Below are 20,557 nucleotides of genomic sequence, written 5' to 3' on the forward strand. Positions count from 1 at the left end.
CAGTAATACTTTTAAATCAATTTGTCTTTATTAGTCACACCAGAATCCTCATCCAGTTGAAACACAGTGTTGACTTATTTGAAAGATACATTTCAGAACTTCACTTGCCCAAGTACACAGGGCTGGTATGTTGCAGAGCAGGTCTTTTGACTCCATGCCTAGTTTTTTTACCTTATAAAACAAAATCCAAAATCCTTTGAGTTTGAGGTTCAAGACCATCACTAATGAGGGTCTTACCCGTCTCTTCCAGCCCTCTCTCTGTTCCCACAAGCCTTAGCTCCCACACTGGGCAGATCCTGGCCAATGATTGCAGGTAAGGTGTTTCCTTTTGATAGTTTACTATTTAGTTCCAGTGAAATTGTGTTCGTACCTCTCTATTCATGTAGTTCTTCCTGTCAGGCATATCCTCCCTCCCCCACCCCGCCTCCCACCTCCTTGCTTAACTATGACAAGAGGTCATCTGTTTAAAGAGAAAGAGGGTTTGTGAATTTAGGAGAAAAAAGGATGCAAATACTGCTTTGGGCATTTATATAAAAAGAGAAATGACCGAAGATGTTGGTAAGTACTTCGCTGAAGGTAGGCAGTTGTGATCGTGGCGCATCTGGTCTGCACAGATCTTCCTCCATCAGGGCTGTGTGGATTCCTCCCTTTCTCTGTGTTCATGCCGAGTCGAGACACTGGGTCTGGGTCTCTTTCCTCTCCTACCTCTTTTGCTTCTTTCTTCCCTTTAGTGGTAAATAACAATTTCTCCCCAAAAAATTGGTGTTCTCACTTGGTTTGACTTGCTTCTTTTACTGTGTTTGGGGGCGGGGTGGGGGTGGGGGACCGAGGAAAAGTTCTTTTGGGGACACAGAAACACATGGACTTAGCCCGTGTCTGAGTGGGCACTGCCCCAGCCACGGTGAGAGCTGCTCGTCCCCTCACTGTGACTGAGGTGGGAAGAAGGCAGGCTTGCCCTGGAAGGAAGTAGGGGAGGTCAAGGGATCCACTCATTTGTCCCATTTTATATTCCCCAGATTCTTGGCACGTCCCCCTGTGCCCATGTTGTAATGTGAAAGATACCAAGGTAAACATATTTATCTTGCTGTGATTTTTAAAAAGATTTCTTCGGGCAGGAAGCTCTTACAGGGCTGTAGAAAGAAAACGGGAAGTTTATTACTGCCACACCACTTAGAATAGCAACAAAATACCTCATGTAAATTCATCCCCGCTAGGCGCTCCTGTGTGTGTGATAGGCGCTCCTGGCTTGAGAGGGAACAGAAAAGGAAAAATGGGATGCGTGCTATGTGTTGTGTCTTACTACTGAGGTTGCAGTTGTATCTTTACAAATCTCACATTCTGGTGGCAGTGGGAAGGGAGCTAACCACCAGTCTCTCCGTGCTGCAAGGTAGGACAATTGAAGAAGTAGTAGATGCCACAGATGCCACTCAAAGTTCAAGGTAGGTTTTCCATGGAGGGTGCTGAATGGTTGGCATGGTGACAGGACAAGGGTACTCAGTGAAGTTAGTCATGAGCTGAAGAAGGTACAGACCTAGGAAACGCCCTCATCCTTTTTGTCATGTGTAAACATGCTAACTTGATCCATATGATTCCCCTAGACCTGAGAAAACACGTACTGTTTTCCTACTGATTGCTGCCTCTTTAATAATTCTGGTAAGTCTTGTTGGGGGAGGGAGAATAAAGGAAAGGAATGAACTATCAAAACTTCATTCTCTTCATCTGACAGGAGAAGGGAAACGAGCTTAGAGATTTTTTACTCTGGCATAATTTGGGACTCGGGTAGTAAGTGTAGTAGATTGAATGGCTAGACTTATTTCCTCCGCTTTTTTTAGGGCATTTATTCTGTATGAAGGAGTAAAATTTATTTCACTAACAATAACCACCTGAGAGAATTTAGGTTTAAACCTATATAATAAAGAGCTAATATGCTAATTAGGCTGGATGGCGGAATGACCAGTGGGCGGGGGGCACGAGGCAGCCGGGGCTGCGAGGGCCTACTCTTGCATGAATTTCGTGCACTGGGCCTCTAGTAAAAAATATGTCTATAGGGTCAGACTGCTTGATTGATTTTCACCAGTTTCTTCTTGAAAACTGGCCTAGGCTTACATTTGGCAGGTCCTTGCCAAGCATCACAGGTAAAGTCACTTTTCTTTTGATGGTTTGTAGGTAAAGAGTTGGACTAAGGGAGTGTTAGGTCCTGTTGCTAGAAATGTGAAGAGGCGGTCTCAGAATGGGGAGGGAGGTGAAGGAGTTGAGATTGAAGTAAATAATTACTGAGGGAACAGGGCAGGGGTGGGCAAACTTTTTGACTCGAGGGCCATGATGGGTTCTTAAACTGGACTCAGAAGAAGGAGCTGCGGCCGTGTTTCCCGACATTGCCATGTTAACACTGCTGCTGGTGAAGGAGCGGAGGGGAGAGCAAGAGAACCCTCCGCTCTTTCGGCTCCGCGGGCCCGATAGAACAGCCGAACGGGCCGGATCCGGCCCACGGGCCGTAGTTTGCCCACGGCTGGCACAGGGTGTTAGTGAGAAGCACCTGTATTAATTCCTGTGAACTGGGGCAACATTTCACCTCTTTGTACCCATTTTCCTGATGAGTAATCAGGAATCTTTGTCTCAAAGGGTGGTAGGAGGTTGGAATCATCGTGTAAGGCCAAGCCCATCATGCAGATTCTTCAAACACATTTACTAAGAGCCTACGTGTGCAAGACAAAGTCCCAGCATGTAGAGAGCTTACATTCTGGTGACAACCAAGTGGTGGATATTGATTGGTTTGAGGAATGCCTAAATAAAGATGGAATAGAATGCCAAGGACAGACAAAACCCTGCATCTGATTTATGCAAAAACATAATGGCAAAGCATTGCAAGTTCCAGTCTGTTAAAGAAAACCTGATTCCTCTTGATAAAGGGTGCGCAGGGGCTGAGCCAGAAGTGCTGAATATACTCGATCTGGCATCAGCCTTTGCTGAGGAGCTGCACTGTTCAAACCTCACCTCTGGACCAAGTCTGTCTCTTCCTTGTTCATTTCACACAATGGCCTCAGCATGTAGCCCTCTGTTCCTTACTGAGCACAGGAGCTGTATGTAATGGCCTCTCCCCAGGCCTTTCCTAACAAGTCTGACCTCCTACCCAAAGGAGAGTCTGACTCACCGTCTTTCCCTGGTTAGTCCCTGTGGATCAGTTTTGCCCTCGTGGGTTCGATGTTTCCCTGTGGACAGTGAGGGGTTGCCGAGCATGTCCCTTCCCCACTCGCTTCCTGTCCACCCTCTGGATCGTAACAGGTGCTTAAGCTTCATCTGAACATACCTTGAAGGACCATCAGGCTGGTGGCCAGCATCACCCAGACCTCTCGCAGGACGCTTGGACTGAGAGGGCCATTACCATGGCTGGACTCCTGCTGTCCTGTTAGTTTCCCTCCCGTCACTGTGTAGTTCCCTGTCTCTGGTTCAAAAGAGAATCGGGATCAGGGGAGGGTTTCAGAAATCATCAGAATGTCCTTTTGCATCACCTCAGAACTTCTTTTGGTCTCCAGGTATCAGCATACTTCATTGCCCAGATAAGTGTTTTAAAAAACATTTGTGGGTGATGATGATGATGAGTCTGTTTGTCACACTGGGAATGCAAATAAGCCTGCCTTGAAGGAACTTTAAACTCATGCCAGAGAGACAGTTAAATAGCTTTGTCACCTTGGACTTGGTCTCATCTAAAAGCCATCTGCGGGGTGGTGGGTTAAGCAGTTCAGCCTAAGTTAAAATCTGGGCTTTCGAATAGATCTGGATTTTTATCCCCCACTCACTACTAGCTGAGTGGATTTACACAAATTCCCTGCGAGCCCGAGTTGTCACATGACGAGAATAGTAGCTTTCTCAAAAGATCATGAAGATGAAATGAAGTATCACTTAGCACAGTGCCCGGCACAGTAAGCACTCAATGGTAGACATTGTTTATTGATACTGTTACCTGTCTGGCCTCATTTCATCTTCCAGAAGGAACATTATTTCCATACTTGTGAGTATCCACATGTGCTGACTGGTACTTCTGTATTAGAACATGAATGCTACGTTACAAGGAACAATGACTTTGTTGTACCCTCATTCTGTTCTCTAAGGCTTGTGCCTGGGGTGTTCAGTACTTACTTGTTCAATGAATGAAAGGAGGTTCCACTAGTGAGTGAAGTTAACTGGAACAGTACTAAATAGTAGTGCCAGGTTAAAGTAACTTAGGTTTTGTATCATAGACAATGAAAGCCATTAAAACCGGATGGTGGTGCATCATGTACAAACTAGAGGCCTGGTACACGAAATTCAGGTGGGGGTAGGTGAGGGAGGGAGTCCCTCAGCCCAGCCTGTGCCCTCTTGCAGTCCGGGAGCCCTCAGGGATGTCTGACTGCGTGTAGGCGGGAGAGGCTTCCGCCACCGTCGCTGCGCTCGCCAGCTGTGAGCCTGGCTTCTGGCTGAGCGGCACTCCTGGACATGTAGCATATTAGGCTTTTATTATATAGGATTAGCATTTTAGATGGTGGGTGGTAGCGTGGATTGGAGGCAGAGACCATATTTTAGAGTTGATGGGCCATTTATTAGGCAACAGCTCAGTGCCAGGCCCTGCAGTTGCTGTGGGAGATAAAGATGAGTCAGACAGTTGGATCTCAAGGGGCTCACCAGTTAGAGGCTATTGGGATGTTTTAAGTGAGATGATGACCTGGAGAATACCGGAAAGAAAGGAATGAATGTGGGAAAGAACCAGTAGTACTCAATAACTGGATGGGGGAAGGGAAAAAGGAGGGACCAAGGTTTAGACTAAAGAGTGGACAGAAGTACAGTCTCAGGAGAACGGGTTTGAGTCTGAGGAGATGGTAGGCATTCAGGAGCTGGAATCCAGTTGTCGGTGGAAATGTTTAACTGAAACTTAGGGAAGAGTTGAGAGCTGGAGAAGTTGATTTGTGGGTCAGCTGCAGGGAGGGGCAGGTTTAAATCAAGAGGGTGGATGAGAACTTGGGGGAGAGAGTGAAAAGATGGAGGGGGAGTGAGGAGTCTTGGGGAAGGAATTCCCTTGTTTGAGAGGAGGAAATACAAGCATTGAAGGAGAGCACAGAAGTCAGAAAGGTAGAAAAAAACGGGAGCACAGCCACAGAAGTCAATGGAGACGGGAGTTGATTGGGGAGCGTGGACGTGCTGAATGCTGTAGCTCGGGCTAAGGAAGACATACCCAGAAGCAAGGAAGGGAAATAACAGCTCAACCGAGACTGAAGTAGGAGATTTGGATTGACTGCTAGCCACAGGAGAGGATGAAAACATTTGTTAAAAGGCTCTGGGCCAGGTTTCTATTTTGGGCGTGTGTGTGTGATTTATCCCTAGTTTTCTTAAAGTTAACAAGTAATTCTTTGAAAGTTCATAAAGAATAATAGCAGTGCCCTGTTACCCTCCTCAGGCCTATTCCCCAGAGACCATCACTCTCAATTCTTTGACATGTTTCACCATATTTCTAAATAATAAGCTCATGTTACCACTTTCTGGATAAAGTTCAGATATTGTCTATTGACTTTGATTGAAGATGAGGATTTCAACCTGTCACAGGCTCCTGAGCGCTGATCTGTCAATTCTATTCTGTCCTATAACGTTTCCTTCTGGAGCCCTCTCTCCCTCCCTCTCTGCTGGACTAATTGCTCTTTTGGGGCCCTTTCCTTCTAGAATTTTCTTATCCTCGTTTCTGTTAGGTTCCTTGTTTCCGGGATCCCGTTTTACCCACCCTACCGTCCACTTTCTAGTTCTCCTGAAGCACGTTCTCTGGTAGCTTCTTAATAACGATCACATAGGAGACAAGTTTTGAGTCATTGTTTGTCTGACGGCGTCTATTCCTTCCTCACGTTTAATTGGTGGCTTGGTTGGGCACGGAATTCTAGGCAGAATAGAATTTTCTCTCTGGAAGGCTTGCCCCTTTGGGCATGTAGGGATGGAGTCGCTCTGTTGGGCAGATGAGGAAGCTGTAGGTACAGCCGAGGCTGGAGTGGTCCTATTCAACCTGTGCCCAAGTAGTAACAGCAGGGAGCAGAGTGGAGGCGATCTGTAGGGATGCGAGGCTTTGCTGCCCCAGTGAGATAGAGGCAGGGACTCGGCTTCTGCTGGCTTTCTGGTTTCTGGAAATGATCTCATGCAGGCCGGCTATACTTCTTGCTTTATTGTCTCCCCATCGACACCCCCCTCTAATCTATTGCAGCTTGAATGGGTTTCTGTTTCTTACAACTAAATCATCTTTAAGACAACCATCCATTTTATCTCAAATCTCTGTCCCAGCCTGAAGGCTCAGTGCCTGTGTTTAGAAACACAGAGAGCTCCGTTGTTGGACCTCCCATTGTAGACCTCCGCCTGCATTTACTGGCCCTGGCCAGTAGGGGCATCGGACAAGTTGCTTTTACTTACTCGTGACTCAATCAGTGTCAATAAAAATGGGGTGGCTACCTCGGTAAGCTTTCTTGAAATTGAAGACAAAGTGAGATTACCTTCGTAGGAAAGCGGCATTGGCCAGTGGGGGAGAGGGAAAAGGATTGTAACGGGAAGGACGCCCTCAAGGAGGCTGCCTGGTCAGGACCCGAAATACCTACTGTCCCCAGCTGTTGACCCTGCTGGGGTCCCGCCTGTGGTATTAGGGATGTTAGGAGCTCACCTGTGACTGAAACGGAGAGAAAATGACCTTGAAGGAGGATTTCTGGCGTCTGGCTTTTGGCACAACACTGGTAGGTCCCATTGGCCGATGGTGTGGCTTCGGTTATGGTGAACACCAACTGAGATGATCTTTGACTGACACCATCCATCTCAGGCGAGCGTCTCAGGCTCAGGTGCTTCAAGCTGGTCTCAGGGGAACAGTCCGAAGGCCTGTCCTTGCACAGAAACACGATGGCCCCCTCAGCCTCTTCGTTCGTGTGCCGCAAGGTGCAGGTTAAGCTTAGTTGCTTTCCTTGCTGGGACGCTGAGCTGAGGAGGCGCATGCATCCTGAAATGGGAAGGAAGAATTAGCCGTGGGAGTACATGGCAAATAAATTCGCGTTATTTCCAAATGTTGAGGCAGAGAGGGGGGCTGCCCCAGGACATTAAATGCCATCCTCTTAGAGGAGTTGTCCATGAGTTACACCCATGTCTGATGGAGACCTGCAATCCCAGCTCCTCATTTATTGAATGGTTTGCGTTTGATTTTTACTGTCCACCTGGAACCTATAGGCCTTTAAGTTAAAGTGCTTTGTTAATGTACCTCATCCTTGATAGAGCCCTAGAGGCAGGTGTTTTTCCCATTTTATAGATGAACAAATACGAAGCACAGAGTGGTTAAATGGGTTTTCGGAGTTGGCAGATGTGGTACCTGGACTTCATGAATTTAGAGTTTATGAGCCTGTAGGAATTTCAGAGGGAGGGCCAGTTTACCAGGCTCTTTGCAACACGCAGCGCAGACGCGATGTCTGATGCGTGCACGATAGGGTTCTAACAAAGAAAAGGAAACTACGTCTGTCACCCTTGCATTAGTATCAAGAAGAGCAGGTCCCTCCTTCCTCGCTAGGGAAAAAACATGGGGTCCATCCCCCTCAGGAGCCCAGGATTCTCCCTGGGGGCTGCTCTGCTCTGGGGCTTGGGGATGGGCTGTCCTCACCGCCAAGCTCGATGCCCACAATTGCCAGCAGCGTGGCCAGGGCCCAGCAGCCTCTGCCAGAGGCCATCGGCGTCCTGCGGGCTGTCAGCAGCTCAGGAACTCGAAGCAGGTGGCTCTGCTGGTGTCCTTGGCTTCGTTTTCCCGGAAGCACAGAGGGAGCCCTGAGGAGGCCGCGGCAGCTCCACAGCCACTCCCTGGCCGAGGCCCTGGCTTCTGTCGGCGGGACTCTGAGGGAGGTGGAGGGGTGGTGGAGGAGAGAGACACGAAAAGCTGTATTTTCAGATTTTTTTTAAAGTTTAATTGGATTTCTGGGTCAAAGAATATGAACATTAAAATATCTGTAAATTATCAAATTCCTCTAAAAAGTAGTTGAGATTCAGATGTTCAACAATAATATTTGAAAATCTACATTTCTTTATGTGCTGGCCAGCACTGGATGTTATATCTTTTACATTTTGCCAATGTGAGGGATGAAACATTAGGTTTTCTTTGGCATTTCCATGACTGGTGAGGGTGAAGATCTCATCAGATGTTTATTGGTCATTAATATTTCCTTCTGTATTAATTGCTTGTTCATAGTATTAGCATTTTTTAAACTCAACTTTTAGAAATTTTCTCTGTATTAGGGATATTAACCTGTCTGCCATTTTAAAATTAATTTTTAATATATTTTTATTGATTTCAGAGAGGAAGAGAGAGAGAGAGAGAGAAACATCAATGAGAGAGAATTATTGACTGGCTGCCTCCTACATGCCCCACACTGGGGGTCGAGCCCGCAACCCGGGCATGTGCCCTGACCTGGAATCGAACCATAACTCCTGGTTCATCAGTTGACCATTTTTTTTTAAACAAATATTACCTCACAATGTGTTGTCTCTTGACTTTTTTTTTCATAGGAAAAATTTACATTTGTAACTTTTCTTAAAAAATCATCTATGGCCCTGACCGGTTTGGCTCAGTGGATAGAGCGTCGGCCTGCGGATTGAAAGGTCCCAGGTTCGATTCCGGCCAAGGGCATGTACCTGGGTTGCGGGCGCATCCCCAGTAGGAGGTGTGCAAGAGGCAGCTGATCGATGTTTCTCTCTCATCGATGTTTCTAACTCTCTATCCCTCTCTCTTCCTCTCTGTGAAAAATCAATAAAATATATTAAAAAAAAAATCATCTATGGCCCTAACCAGTTTGGCTCAGTGGATAGAACGTCAGCCTGAGGACTCAAGGGTCCCAGGTTTGATTCCGGTCAAGGGCATGTACCTTGGTTGCGGGCACATCCCCAGTAGGGGGTGTGCAGGAGGCAGCTGATCGATGTTTCTCTCTCATCGATGTCTCTAACTCTCTATCTCTCTCCCTTCCTCTCTGTAAAAAATCAATAAAATATATTTTTAAAAATTTTAAAAAAATCATCTATGTTTTCAGTGTTAAAGTTTCCCTCAGGCCCAGATTATAATTTTCTTCATATATATGTATATATATATTAAATATTTTAAAGTATTGATTTTTAAAGGGAGAGGGATAGAGAAAAAGGAACATTAATCGGCTGCTCTTGCGCACACACACACACACACACACCCCTCACCTCACCTCACCTCACCAGGGACAGCCCACAACCTGGGTATGTGCCCTGATGGGAAATTGAACCATAAACTTTTGGCGCATGGAGCGACACTCAAGCATCTGAGCCACACCGGCCAGGGCTTTTCCAATATTTTTATTGTTTCACCTTTTATGTTTATGTCTTCTAATCCTAGCTAAGAAAATTTTATTACCATATCAAGACAAATCCAAACTGAACAGAAAACCAAGACCAAGAAAATACCTGAATTTTCATCAGTAGGGAAATGAGTGAATAAATTTTGACTCATCCATATAGTAGAATAATATTGAAAAATGAGTTCTATTTTTTTATGGACCTGAAGGGATGGGTGTCCATAATATACAATTGTGTCAAAAAAGACATTTCAGAGCTATGTATATTTAAAAAAATACATTTTTATTTTAGAAAATCCTCTGTAGATGTTTTAAAAATATATTTAAATACTTTTATAGTGTATAACTTTTTGACTAGATAATTACATTCACAGGGTTCAAGTTTCAGAGAGGGGTATGCAGTTAAAAGTTTCCTTGCAGCTCCCGTGCCCCAGTGACCCTCCCCCACAGCCATGCAGTTGCCTGACTCTGTGGCTCCAGCTAGAGATATCCTGTGCATATGTAAACAGTTCCCTATGCACCCCCCCCCGCCCCCCCGTTTAAACACCAACAAGGAAGAATGATGGCATACAAATCACTCTGTCCTACAGTTTGCTCTTTTCGCTTGCCAATATTTTCTGGAGACCATTCCATATCAGCACGTGAAAATTGCTGCACAGTATTCTTAAATATGCAAATTTATTGATATAGATTCTTGTTAGTGAGCATTTTGGTTATTTCCAATCTCTTACAAACCCTACTGCGGTGAGTAACCATGCACATACATCACTTTGCAAATGATGAATCTCTGGGAGTGGCATTGCTTGCCCGAGGGCATGTGCATTTGCTGTGTTGAGTGATGCTGCCATGTTGTCCTCCGGGGGTTGCATTGCAGTGCCTCCCCACCAGCAGCCCGGAGAGTGGGTCCTGCGGCGTCCATAGATTGATTTGCAGGAGTGCTTATAGATTCAAGAATTAGTCCTTCGTGATGGGAGGGAGAAATACTTTTCTAGTTTGTCATTTGTTTTTTCTATTGTTTTGCGGGGAAAAAAATTATTTTCTTATCACTCTGTTCTTTTACTTTGATGGCTTTCGGGTTTTGTGACATGCTGTACAGGCCTCCTCTCCCAAAATTGAAAATCATCTCCTATGGTTTCTTCCAGTACTTTTACTTCTTCATATCTTACGGTAACACTTTTGGTCTTTATGGGATTTATTCTGGTGGAAAGTATGAGGTGCAGACCTAATGTAAATGTTTTCAAGCTAACCACCAGTGATTCCAGTACCTTTATTTGAGTAAAACTTCTTTTCATCATTCACTTGAGATGCATTGTCTGTTTCTTTACATTTTTGTATACATGCCTGACAAATGTTAGTAGATTTACATATTAATTCTTAGAAAATAATGTATAGACTTGATCATATTTTATTTTAAAATGTTTAATCATTTTTTTGTAGATTTAGAATGGTTCCCACCCCAAAATACGTCCCTTTGGAACATTGATGATTTTAGGCTGGTTAATTTTAAGAAAGAGCAGATCTGGGAGAAGCTCTGAAAACCGAGTGGAAGTTGCCGTCTGGCAAAGACATTTCTATTCCTAAGGGAGATCTCCATTTGTAGAGGCGTCTCCCTCACTGTGCCGGGCCTCCCTTCTCTGTGGAGAAGGCTTGCACTTCAACTTGCAAACACTCTAAACCTTGTTTACTGTGCTTTTCCGTAACGGACTCTAACCCAGCATCACCTTCTGTCTTCAGCTGAAGGTGGTATTAAAGGTGCTGGCTTCCACCACTTGGGGGAGCTACTCACTGTTCCTGGGCCTATCCCACGTATAGAGGAGTTGAGCCTATCACTAAACTTTAATTTGTTTTCCCCTGCTAATCTGTCTTGTGTTCATTTGGTTATTAGACCACCAGCCAGAAGAACCGTGAAGGGTAGAGGATGAAATTTCCTCCTTGACAGTTGTATATAGGGTAGGGCAAAAGTAGGTTTACAGTCCTGAGTACACAAAACAGTTTATTGTTGTTACTTATTAATGATTGTATTATTTTCCTTATGAACAACTATAAGCCTACTTTTTCCCCACCCTGTATATTTACAGATCACAGAGGATAGAGTACAATGGTACATAGCACATTGTTTATATTTTTATCCTCAGAGGTGTGTTGTGAGGGAAGTGTGAAAACCTATTAATTTTCATTATACCATTTTAAGTTATTTGACTTGCTAAGATGAGCTTGTAATACTTTGATAATTAAAAAATTGAATATAGAATATATACATGTGTGTATGTATATATCTGTACCTACTTATCTTCCTGTCTGTCTACACACACAACACATTTGGAAATGTAAGATATTCACCTTGAGAATGGTGTGGGGAGCATAGGGACCAAAGGGATTTTTGGTATGTGTTTTATATACTACATATTTTTACAATGAAAGTTTTAAGAAAAAAACCTAGTCAAACTAATCTGAGGTTAAAATTTAAAATGTGTCAGTTTGAGATTAACAAAAAGGACAGAACTAAAATGCTGGATGATAGCAAGTAAAAAGAATCGAGAAGGCAGTCAGAATTAAAGCTCTAAGGTAATGTCCTTAAATCTGGATGCATAACCTTGGAGGCATTAAAGACTTTCAAAGGGGTATGTGGGCACAATTAATTAAATGAATTAATTTTCAGATCCATCACTTACAGTTGTATTTCTTCCTAAAATGGATTTGCATGAGAAGATAGATGCCTGTGGTGGAGGCCTGCTGCTGATTCTCCCTTCCCACCTTCACTTTCCCACCCTAGAAACGAAAGGCAAGACCCCTCACTCATCCTGGCTCTTCTCTGGGACATTGTCATGGGGTGTAAAGACCTCCAGGGAACCCCAGGGATGATTTGAGTTATCAGGCCTAATTGAAGGTAAAAAAATCCATTCGTGAATCAAGTGGTTTCAATTTCTTTGCTTTTAACAAATTGAAGAGATGGCTAATGGAATTGTTAGCCAGGGATAGACTGGAATTCCCCCCCCCCCATGTCCATTTCCCCTCTGCCCCCCTTTTTAAGAAACCCTCCTGCCCACCTCCACTGTGTTTTAGCAGAGAACCTGCCTGCCTGCCGGAGACAACATTTCCCAGCCTCCTTTATAATGAGGGGTTCCTATGTGGCTAAGTTCTTGTCGATGCAAACTCAAGTAAAAGGAAGTGGTACTGATATCATGTAATTAACCTAGTTATTAGCAAAAAAGGTCAGTATTCTGATCAAATTTTATATTCATTCCCACTAAAATCCCAAGTGAAATGGTAATGTATGAACATTAGTCAACATAATAGAGAAGTATATATCTCAAAATTCTAGCATCATTTAATGATAAATATAAGGTCATTTCTATTAATACAAGGAGCCAGGTAAAGATGCTTCCAAGTACCTCTGTTATTTCACAGTGCTCTGGAAATGTTAGTTATTGCATTTAGGCAAGAGGGTAAAGGGAGGGAGGTAAATATTGGAACTCGAGGCAAAATTACTATTACTTACATATGATATAACTTACACCTGGAAAACCCAAGAGAATTAAGAATATTAGAAATGAAAGGTAGATTATATGAATAGACAGTACACAAAAAAGGAAATGCAGTGAAAAGTTGTTCAGTCTTACTGGTCAAATTGTTTAAAATTCAGAGTTCAGAATTTCAGAATTACCATCCAATAGATGAATAAAAATAAAAAAGATTGATAAATCCAGTCCTAGTAAGGGTGTGAGGAAATAGGCACAGTCATTTACTCTGAATGAAAGTGTACCCTGTACCTTTGACTCCATGTTACAGAAGTAAAAGCAGGAATGTGCTGAAGTATAGCCATGAGGATATTCACTGCAGCAGTAATTATAATACCAGAAATTAGAAAAAGGTGAAGACCCATTGGTTAGAGAATGGTTGAGTGAATTATGGCATATCCATAGTATGGATTATTATGTAACTACAACTTACATAAAATAATGTAAAACATAGCAAAAATAAAATTTCATAAGGTATTCACTTATGAAATGAATACATAAAATCGTTTTTCCTACATACAATTGATAGAAAATATGATAGAAGGAAAAATCCCACGCATTATAACAACAGTAAAATACCCATAAAATGCCCCAAAATTTAAAATGGGTTTAAAATGTAACAAGATTGCTATATGGGACCTACAGGATAAACAATATAAAGTGCTACTAAGGAACATAAAGGAAAATATAAATGGAGACAATTGCTAATTTCTCTATATTTACCCATACATTTGTCACAATCCTAGTAAGTCCTAGCAGCAGCCCCGTGGTCTGGCCCCAATGCTTCTGCCCTCACCTTGACCTCTGGCCCCCCTCCTTGTGGTCACACCTAATGCTGCACCCTGTCTCCTCCAGAACACCCTGCTGACTCTTGAGACAAACATTGCGAGTTGAGCGAAACGCTGTTGTACTAATCCCACGGAGGCTTGCACGCAGTGTGACCAGCTTGAAGTCACAGCTAGGATTCCAGCTCCCAAGTTAGGCAGGTCTCCGAGAGTTTACTCTCCTTTGTCCCCCTTCTCACGCCTATCCAAGCCATTCAGGCAGGGTCACAGCACGAGGACTGTGATGATAATTAGGCCGTGAGTATTCCAAGGAGCCGGCAGGAGAAATTCTGAATGAGGGATCTTCAAAGGCTGCGATATGGCCGCGGAGTTAGGCCTTGGCAGATGTTTGTGGGCGCTGGGGGCGGGTGCCCATGAATACTGGGGTGAGGTAAGGTGGGGATGGGCTGGGGAGAGTCGGCTTCCAGTCTGGGCTCCGCACTGGCTAGCTGTGAGCTGCTGTGAGCCGTGGGGAGTTCAAGTCCCTTCTCTAGGCTCCTTCCCGAGGGACTAGTGCATCGGGGTGGGAGAGGCTGGGGCAGGGACTGCTTCCAAAAGGGGGCGGCACACAGGCTGCCCGCCCTCGGACGCTGACGCAGGGGTGCTTCGGGGTGCCTGCGGCCTGGCTGGAGCTGGGCATGTAAGTCTGTCCTGGGCCGCTTAGCGGGGCCGGAGGCTGGCGAGGACCGTGGGCAAAGGATGCTCCTGGAATCTGTGACCTTGGTGCCCGGCGGACCAGGCACTGCTGGTTCTGCACTCTGACCGCTAGAGGGCGCCGCCTTCCAGTTGAAGCGGAGATGACCCTCCCCACTGCTCATCAGCCCCAAATTTGCAAAATGTGATCCCTTGAGCCTCCGGGGTTTGGGGGGGTGGGGGGTGGTGGTGAGAGTGGGGGTGGGGGGGTGAGAGTGGGGGTGGGGGATGCGCTCTGGTCGGCCTTGCGCAGCTAGCTTGGAAAAACCTAGTGTGGGGGCGTGGGGAGTGCAAGATCAGGTCTGATGGGTTGATGGGCCCTGGAGAGAAGCCTTATTACAGTGGCAACTCGCCCTCCATGGCCCCAAGAGCTGGGGGGGGGGGGGGAGCCTGGGGACTTTCTGGCCTCCCCTTCCTCCTAAGACGCGGACGAACCCCTCAGCGGGCAAGAATGGGGGTGCACATTAGGCTGACACCCCCCTTCTGCCCTCCCAGGCTAGGCAGGCTGCCCCGGTTGTCTCCTCACCCCGACCTTTAAAGTGGGGGGCACCTGGAGGCCTGGAATCAAATCCAGCGTTACCGACCTCGCTCAGCCTCCCACCCACGCGAATGCTGTGACAATCAAATGGCCCCTAGAGCTGTGCAGAGGTTCCGGGAGCGCGCGCTGCTGGTGGGACAGGACTGCGAGGGGGAGGCTCCCAGCCCAGGCCCAACCCCCCCCCCCCCCCCCGCTCCTCCCTCCCCCCCTCCACGACCACCTGTCTGCACATCTCCCACAAATGGAAGGTGCCCGGGACCCCGACTCCTTAGAGTAGAACCGTTTGTCAGTCACCCTTAGGGTCCGGAGGCCCCGAGCCTCCTCTGCTCTCAGCACCCAGAGCAGGCCTCACCCTCCCCTCAATGTGCCATGGGCCCTGCAGGTTGTCTGGTGACGTCTGTGGATCCTGTTCTCAGAATAACATTTAAAATGAATAAAATGAAACCCAGAGGATAACGGAGCAGGAAGAATGTGCGACGGAGGACGGATGGTGCGTGCTCCTTTAGCCCCTCATCAGCCCCAGAGGGGACACTTCAGAGTGATGACGTGATGACATCTGAGGAGCCTGTCGCAGCTGTAATGAGATTTGACTGCGATTTCTACTGACGGCCAATTCTGCTGAGGCTTGTTGCCTATATCAGTGGTCGGCAAACTGCGGCTCGCGAGCCACATGCGGCTCTTTGGCCCCTTGAGTGTGGCTCTTCTTAAGCCTTAGGAGCACCCTAATTAAGTTAATAACAATGTACCTACCTATAGAGTTTAAGTTTAAAAAATTCGGCTCTCAAAAGAAATTTCAATCGTTGTACTGTTGATATTTGGCTCTGTGACTAATGAGTTTGCCGACCACCGGCCTATATCATAATGGAAGGACATGCTTTCGAGTAGAGACTAGTGAACATAAAGATGACTGTTTTCCCCAAATTCACAAATCCCATGAATAAACCCATGGCCCCCAGGTCGGAAGCTCTGCTGACAGCTTCCTCACTTTGCAACTAGGGAAACTGAGGTCTCCTGATTCCCACCAGGTCAAAGGTCTCCCCGCGAACGTGTGTGACTCTGAGCTTTGGGAGAACTTTCTACACCATTCCTTTCACCTTGGAATTCCCAGCTTTACTCGGCCAAAAAACATGCCAGCGGCCTGAACCCCCCTTGCTTGCATCACTCCCAGAGCACACATCTGGGGTGTGTACCTCCCTCAGGGGTGCCTCACAAGGCCAGCTCCCAGCCCATGGAGCCCAGCGGCTTGTCCCAGGCTTTGAGGAGTCAAGTGGAGAGTTGATCAATGCTGGTAACTCTCCTTTAGTACAGCGGTTCTCAACCTGTGGGTCGCGACCCTTTTGGGGTCGAACGACCCTTTCACAGGGGTCGCCTAAGACCATCGGAAAACACATATATAATTACATATTGTTTTTGTGATTAATCACTATGCTTTAATTATGTTCAATTTGTAACAATGAAAATACATCCTGCATATCAGATATTTACATGACGATTCATAACAGAAGCAAAATTACAGTTCTGAAGTAGCCACGAAAATAATTTTATGGTTGGGGGTCACCACAACATGAGGAACTGTATTAAAGGGTCGCGGCATTAGGAAGGTTGAGAACCACTGCTTTAGTAACTAGCTCCTTTTTAAAAATATATATATATTTTATTGCTTTCAAAGAGGAAGAGAGAGGGAGAGAGAGAGAGAAACATCAATGATGAGAGACTCATTGATTGGCTGCCTCCTGCACACCCCACACTGGGGATCGAGCCCACAACCCGGGCATGTGCCCTGACTGGGAATTGAACCATGAGCCCTGCCGGCCAGGCCTAACTGTCGCCTTTTTATCGCTAGGAATGACTTGTCATTTGTCCCCCATGAGGACTGAACAACACAGAGTAGCCAGGAGATTTTAGAGCAGAAGGAAGGATTTCGGCTCCACAGGTCGGCGACTCCCAGAGCTCACCCCGCTCTCCCTCCCGTGAACACCCCGTGTGGTTCTTCCCCACGTCAGGAAAGTGTCTGAGTGTCTGAGCCTCTGAGCAGAGTGAGCACGCTTCTCTCCGGGGCGCCTGGGAGAAGGGACAGGGCTCCTGGGGGGGCCCCCTGGAGCCTGCCTTTGCTTGAGCAGATCTGCCACCGCCCACCCCGCTCCCGGGGCCCCTTTACCTTCTGACAGAAGCTCTCCTGCTGGGGCTGCTGGCTCCGGTGGGAACGCGTGAATGTGCTCTCAGCTCTCGCCTGGTTCTTGTCTAGTTAAAACCCCCTCTCACTTCCGGCCTTGCTCTGCCTCATTACTGGCATCTACGATCTCTGAAAACCACACGGTGGGTTTTTTTGGTTTTTTTTTTTAGCAACCAGGGGTCTTCCTGCTTCTCTCTTCCACCGCCGCTGTGATTTTTTTTTCTCCTCCCTCCTTCTCCGTTGCTTTCGCCTTTCCCGCTTACTTTCTCTTGCGTTAGAAACAGACGATGGGGCTGGGAGGGCCGAGAAACCACCCGTGGAAATTGTCTTCTCACCTTGGGAGCCACAGATTGTTCACTTGATAGTTGGTGGGGATGGGACTGATAACAGGAACTAGGAGACAGGAGGACATGCTGTGCTCTTAAGTACAAAGAAAGGTGCCAAGTCTTTTCCCGAGAGAAGGTTTTGCTTAGGAGTAGGACGCGGAGGGCAGGGCCTGATCCCAGGAGGCTGAGGAAGCAGAGAGGAGCGGGGGGGAGGGGACCCAACTGGTCCTGTACGGAGGGTGAGAGGGGCATGACCTGTGACCCCTCACCCATGCCCGTCTGTTCTCCTCCTTGGTTGTCGATGGCTGGGAGAAGGTGGTGACTCTTCCCAGGTTCTAGGATTGTACCCTTTGGTGGAACGAGTATTGATTTGGATCTAACTTCACGAGGCCGGCCGGGCTCAGTGCCGGAGGGGACCCGGGCACCAGGGAGCCCTCTGGTTCCGGAGCAGACACCTGTCGTGAGCGCCAACCGGTGCTGGGCCCCGGGAGCCCGAGGGCGGTCCTGAAGGTGGGAACTGTTCATGCCGGACCTCGGGCCACGCTCCCCCTTGTGTGGGGGGACCCCGTTCTGCGCTTCACTGTGGCCCTTAACGCACACGGGGCTCAGCCCCTTCCCCAGTGCCGGCGGGGGAGACAGACGCCGGGAACATCTGCCGCCAAACCGTTCGGCTCCGCCAACGGGTAAGTCCATCCGGGAGCCGGGAGAGGGAAGGGGCGGGAGGGCTTTTACCCCATTTACCGGCCCTCTCCATCCTGGTCCCCGCAGCGCACGTGGCCACATAGACATCAGCTGCTAGCGGGGCTGGCACCCGTAACCCGGGGTCCTGATTCGCGGTCCCTAAATGGTCACACGCCTGCCTTCTCTGTTTCTCGTCACCCGGAGGCTGATCGCCAGGAACATGCAGGGGAGCTGAAGCCACAGGGCTGTCGGTGCGGAGGGTGGGGCCGCTTGAGCACCCGCGGGTGTACGTGTGTTCTCACTTGTGATTGCAACATTCTCACAGTTTTGCAAAGACCTCAGGGCTCGAGACGGAAACACAGAGCTTCTCAGCCTTTGTGCAGCGTCTGTCCATCTCGCAGACACGATTGTTTAAACACTGCTTTTGATCCCTCCTCGTTGAGCTGGATTGTTAGGGACGGTGTGGCCGGCATGACCGGGCTCTGCTCGCTGTGTCAGAGCGGCCCCTCGCCAGTGACACAGCAGTGCTCCCAGGGCCTGGCACCCAGAGGCGAGAGAACCTGAGGAAGGAGAGGAGGACATGGGGGGGGGGCTGGGGGGGGACTGCCCTGTGTGCCAAGCCCTGTGAGGTCTTCAGGGGACACAGTGACATTTAAGTTGAGCTTTGAGAGAAGGTAGGATTCCAGGCGGCCAGGGTGAGCGTTTTTCCGACCTAAGAACAGTCTGAACCAGCAGGTACAGGGACACGCTGGGCTTTTGGAAAGCAGTGCAGCTACTGAGGTGGCTGGGACACAGGGTGCTGGGGGTGCCCCCAAATATCCTGGCAGCCCTGGCTGTCTGGGCACCTGAGTCCGATGACACAATTTAGAAACTGACATACTGTTTTTAAGATCTTACTGGCAAATGTTCCACATGAAAAGGAACTCTGGTTGGATGGTAAATCATATATTTAAAAAAATATTTTTATTGAGTTCAGAGAAGAAGGGAGAGAGACAGAAACATCAATGATGAGAGAGAACCATTGATTGGCTGCCTCCTGCAGGCGCCCCACTGGGGATGGAGCCTACAACCCGGGCATGTGCCCGGACCGGAATGAAACCGTGACCTCCTGGTTCACAGGTCAGGGCTCAGCCCCTGGGCCCCGCCGGCTGGGCTTGCATGTATTCTACTGCGAGGGCTCGGCAGTGGGAAGGGCGAGCACAGCTGGTCCATCCTGGCAGGTGCGAGGCTCCTACGCCAGCAGTTCTCGCCCTTGTGAGCAGGTATCGGAATCACGAGTGGTTGTTCACACACAGACGACGGGGCCCAGCCTCCGAGTTTCCGATCCACTAGGGTCCTAGCGGGGTTTGCATTCCTCACAGCTTCCCTGCTGCTGCTGCTGCTCTGTGATGTGCCTGGCAAAGTTGTCTCTGCGACCCCTCTGCACCCTCTGCTCTCCTCTCTGCACCCCTGCTCTCCTCTGCACCCCTGCTCTCCTCTCTGCACCCCTGCTCTCCTCTCTGCACCCCTGCTCTCCTCTCTGTACCCCTGCTCTCCTCTCTGCACCCTCTGCTCTCCTCTCTGCACCCCTGCTCTCCTCTCTGTACCCCTGCTCTCCTCTCTGCACCCCTGCTCTCCTCTCTGCACCCTTGCTCTCCTCTCTGCGGTGGTGTGCAGCTCCTCACCCCGAGGCACCCCGTTCTCTCTGTTGAACACCCCCAGGTGCTGACAAGTGCTCCTCGTGCTGCCCCCACACCTTAGCTTCCACGCGCTGCTCCTCACTCTGGTCGGGCCCACAGACATGTGTCAGGGCGGCAGGGGGGCCAGGCCACCTGGTCACCGGACTCCCCCACTCACGTGGTCTTGGGCAAGGCACTCAGCTTCCCTTGGACTGGGGAGAATACAGGCACCTACACCATAGGACGGACGCCGAGCCTGAAATGAAAACATGTATGGAAAGCAGCTAGCATGTGCCTGGCACACAGTAGGTTCGGAATCCATGCTAGGAGTCTTCCTTGTCTGCATGTCCATCAGGCCCCTGCGGACAGTTAGTCCTTCCAGCTGAGGGTTCTCCTTTCCCGGCTGAATGGCTCCGGCTCCCGCAGCTCCTCTTTGTGGCGCAGTTTCAAGATGCCCTTTGTCCTGTGGCTCTTCCCGGACCAGACCCTGTGTGTCCAGGCGCCTTGTCAGGGGCGGGACTGGCCTCGGCACAGGCGAGTTTTGTGCGTTCACTGCAGCCAGAGAGCACGTTGCCTCTGTGGCCGGTTCCCACGTCCCGCTCACCACGCGGGCTCCCGGCCACGTCTGCAGCAGGGAGCTGTGCTAGTGGCGTTGCCCGTGAGGCCCCCGGCTGCCTCCCCCTCCCCCCTCCCCCCTCCCCCCCCCCCCGGGCTCTTGCTGGGTGTGTGTGTTTGTGGGTGTCGGTGGGGAAAGCACCTCTAACTCTTGGCTTCCTTTGGGGCTTACGGCGGCTGGGACTGATGG

General features: G+C 48.4%; 1 protein-coding gene across 1 annotated transcript; it reads right to left on the reverse strand.

Moving 5' to 3' along the window:
- On the reverse strand, positions 1-17,151 carry CD160 (CD160 molecule). The gene is made up of 5 exons (XM_081112845.1): positions 17,073-17,151; positions 7,637-7,863; positions 6,662-6,988; positions 3,308-3,442; positions 1-1,130 (listed from the first exon to the last, which is right to left on the reverse strand). The coding sequence occupies exons 2-5, from the start codon at positions 7,701-7,703 to the stop codon at positions 1,123-1,125; spliced, it is 537 nt and encodes a 178-aa protein (XP_080968971.1). The 5' UTR covers positions 7,704-7,863; positions 17,073-17,151; the 3' UTR covers positions 1-1,122.
- Positions 17,152-20,557: the final 3,406 nt, after the last annotated feature.

The sequence above is a fragment of the Myotis nattereri genome (assembly GCF_964212035.1).
Source record: "Myotis nattereri genome assembly, chromosome: 18".
NCBI classification, from domain to species: Eukaryota; Metazoa; Chordata; class Mammalia; order Chiroptera; family Vespertilionidae; genus Myotis; species Myotis nattereri.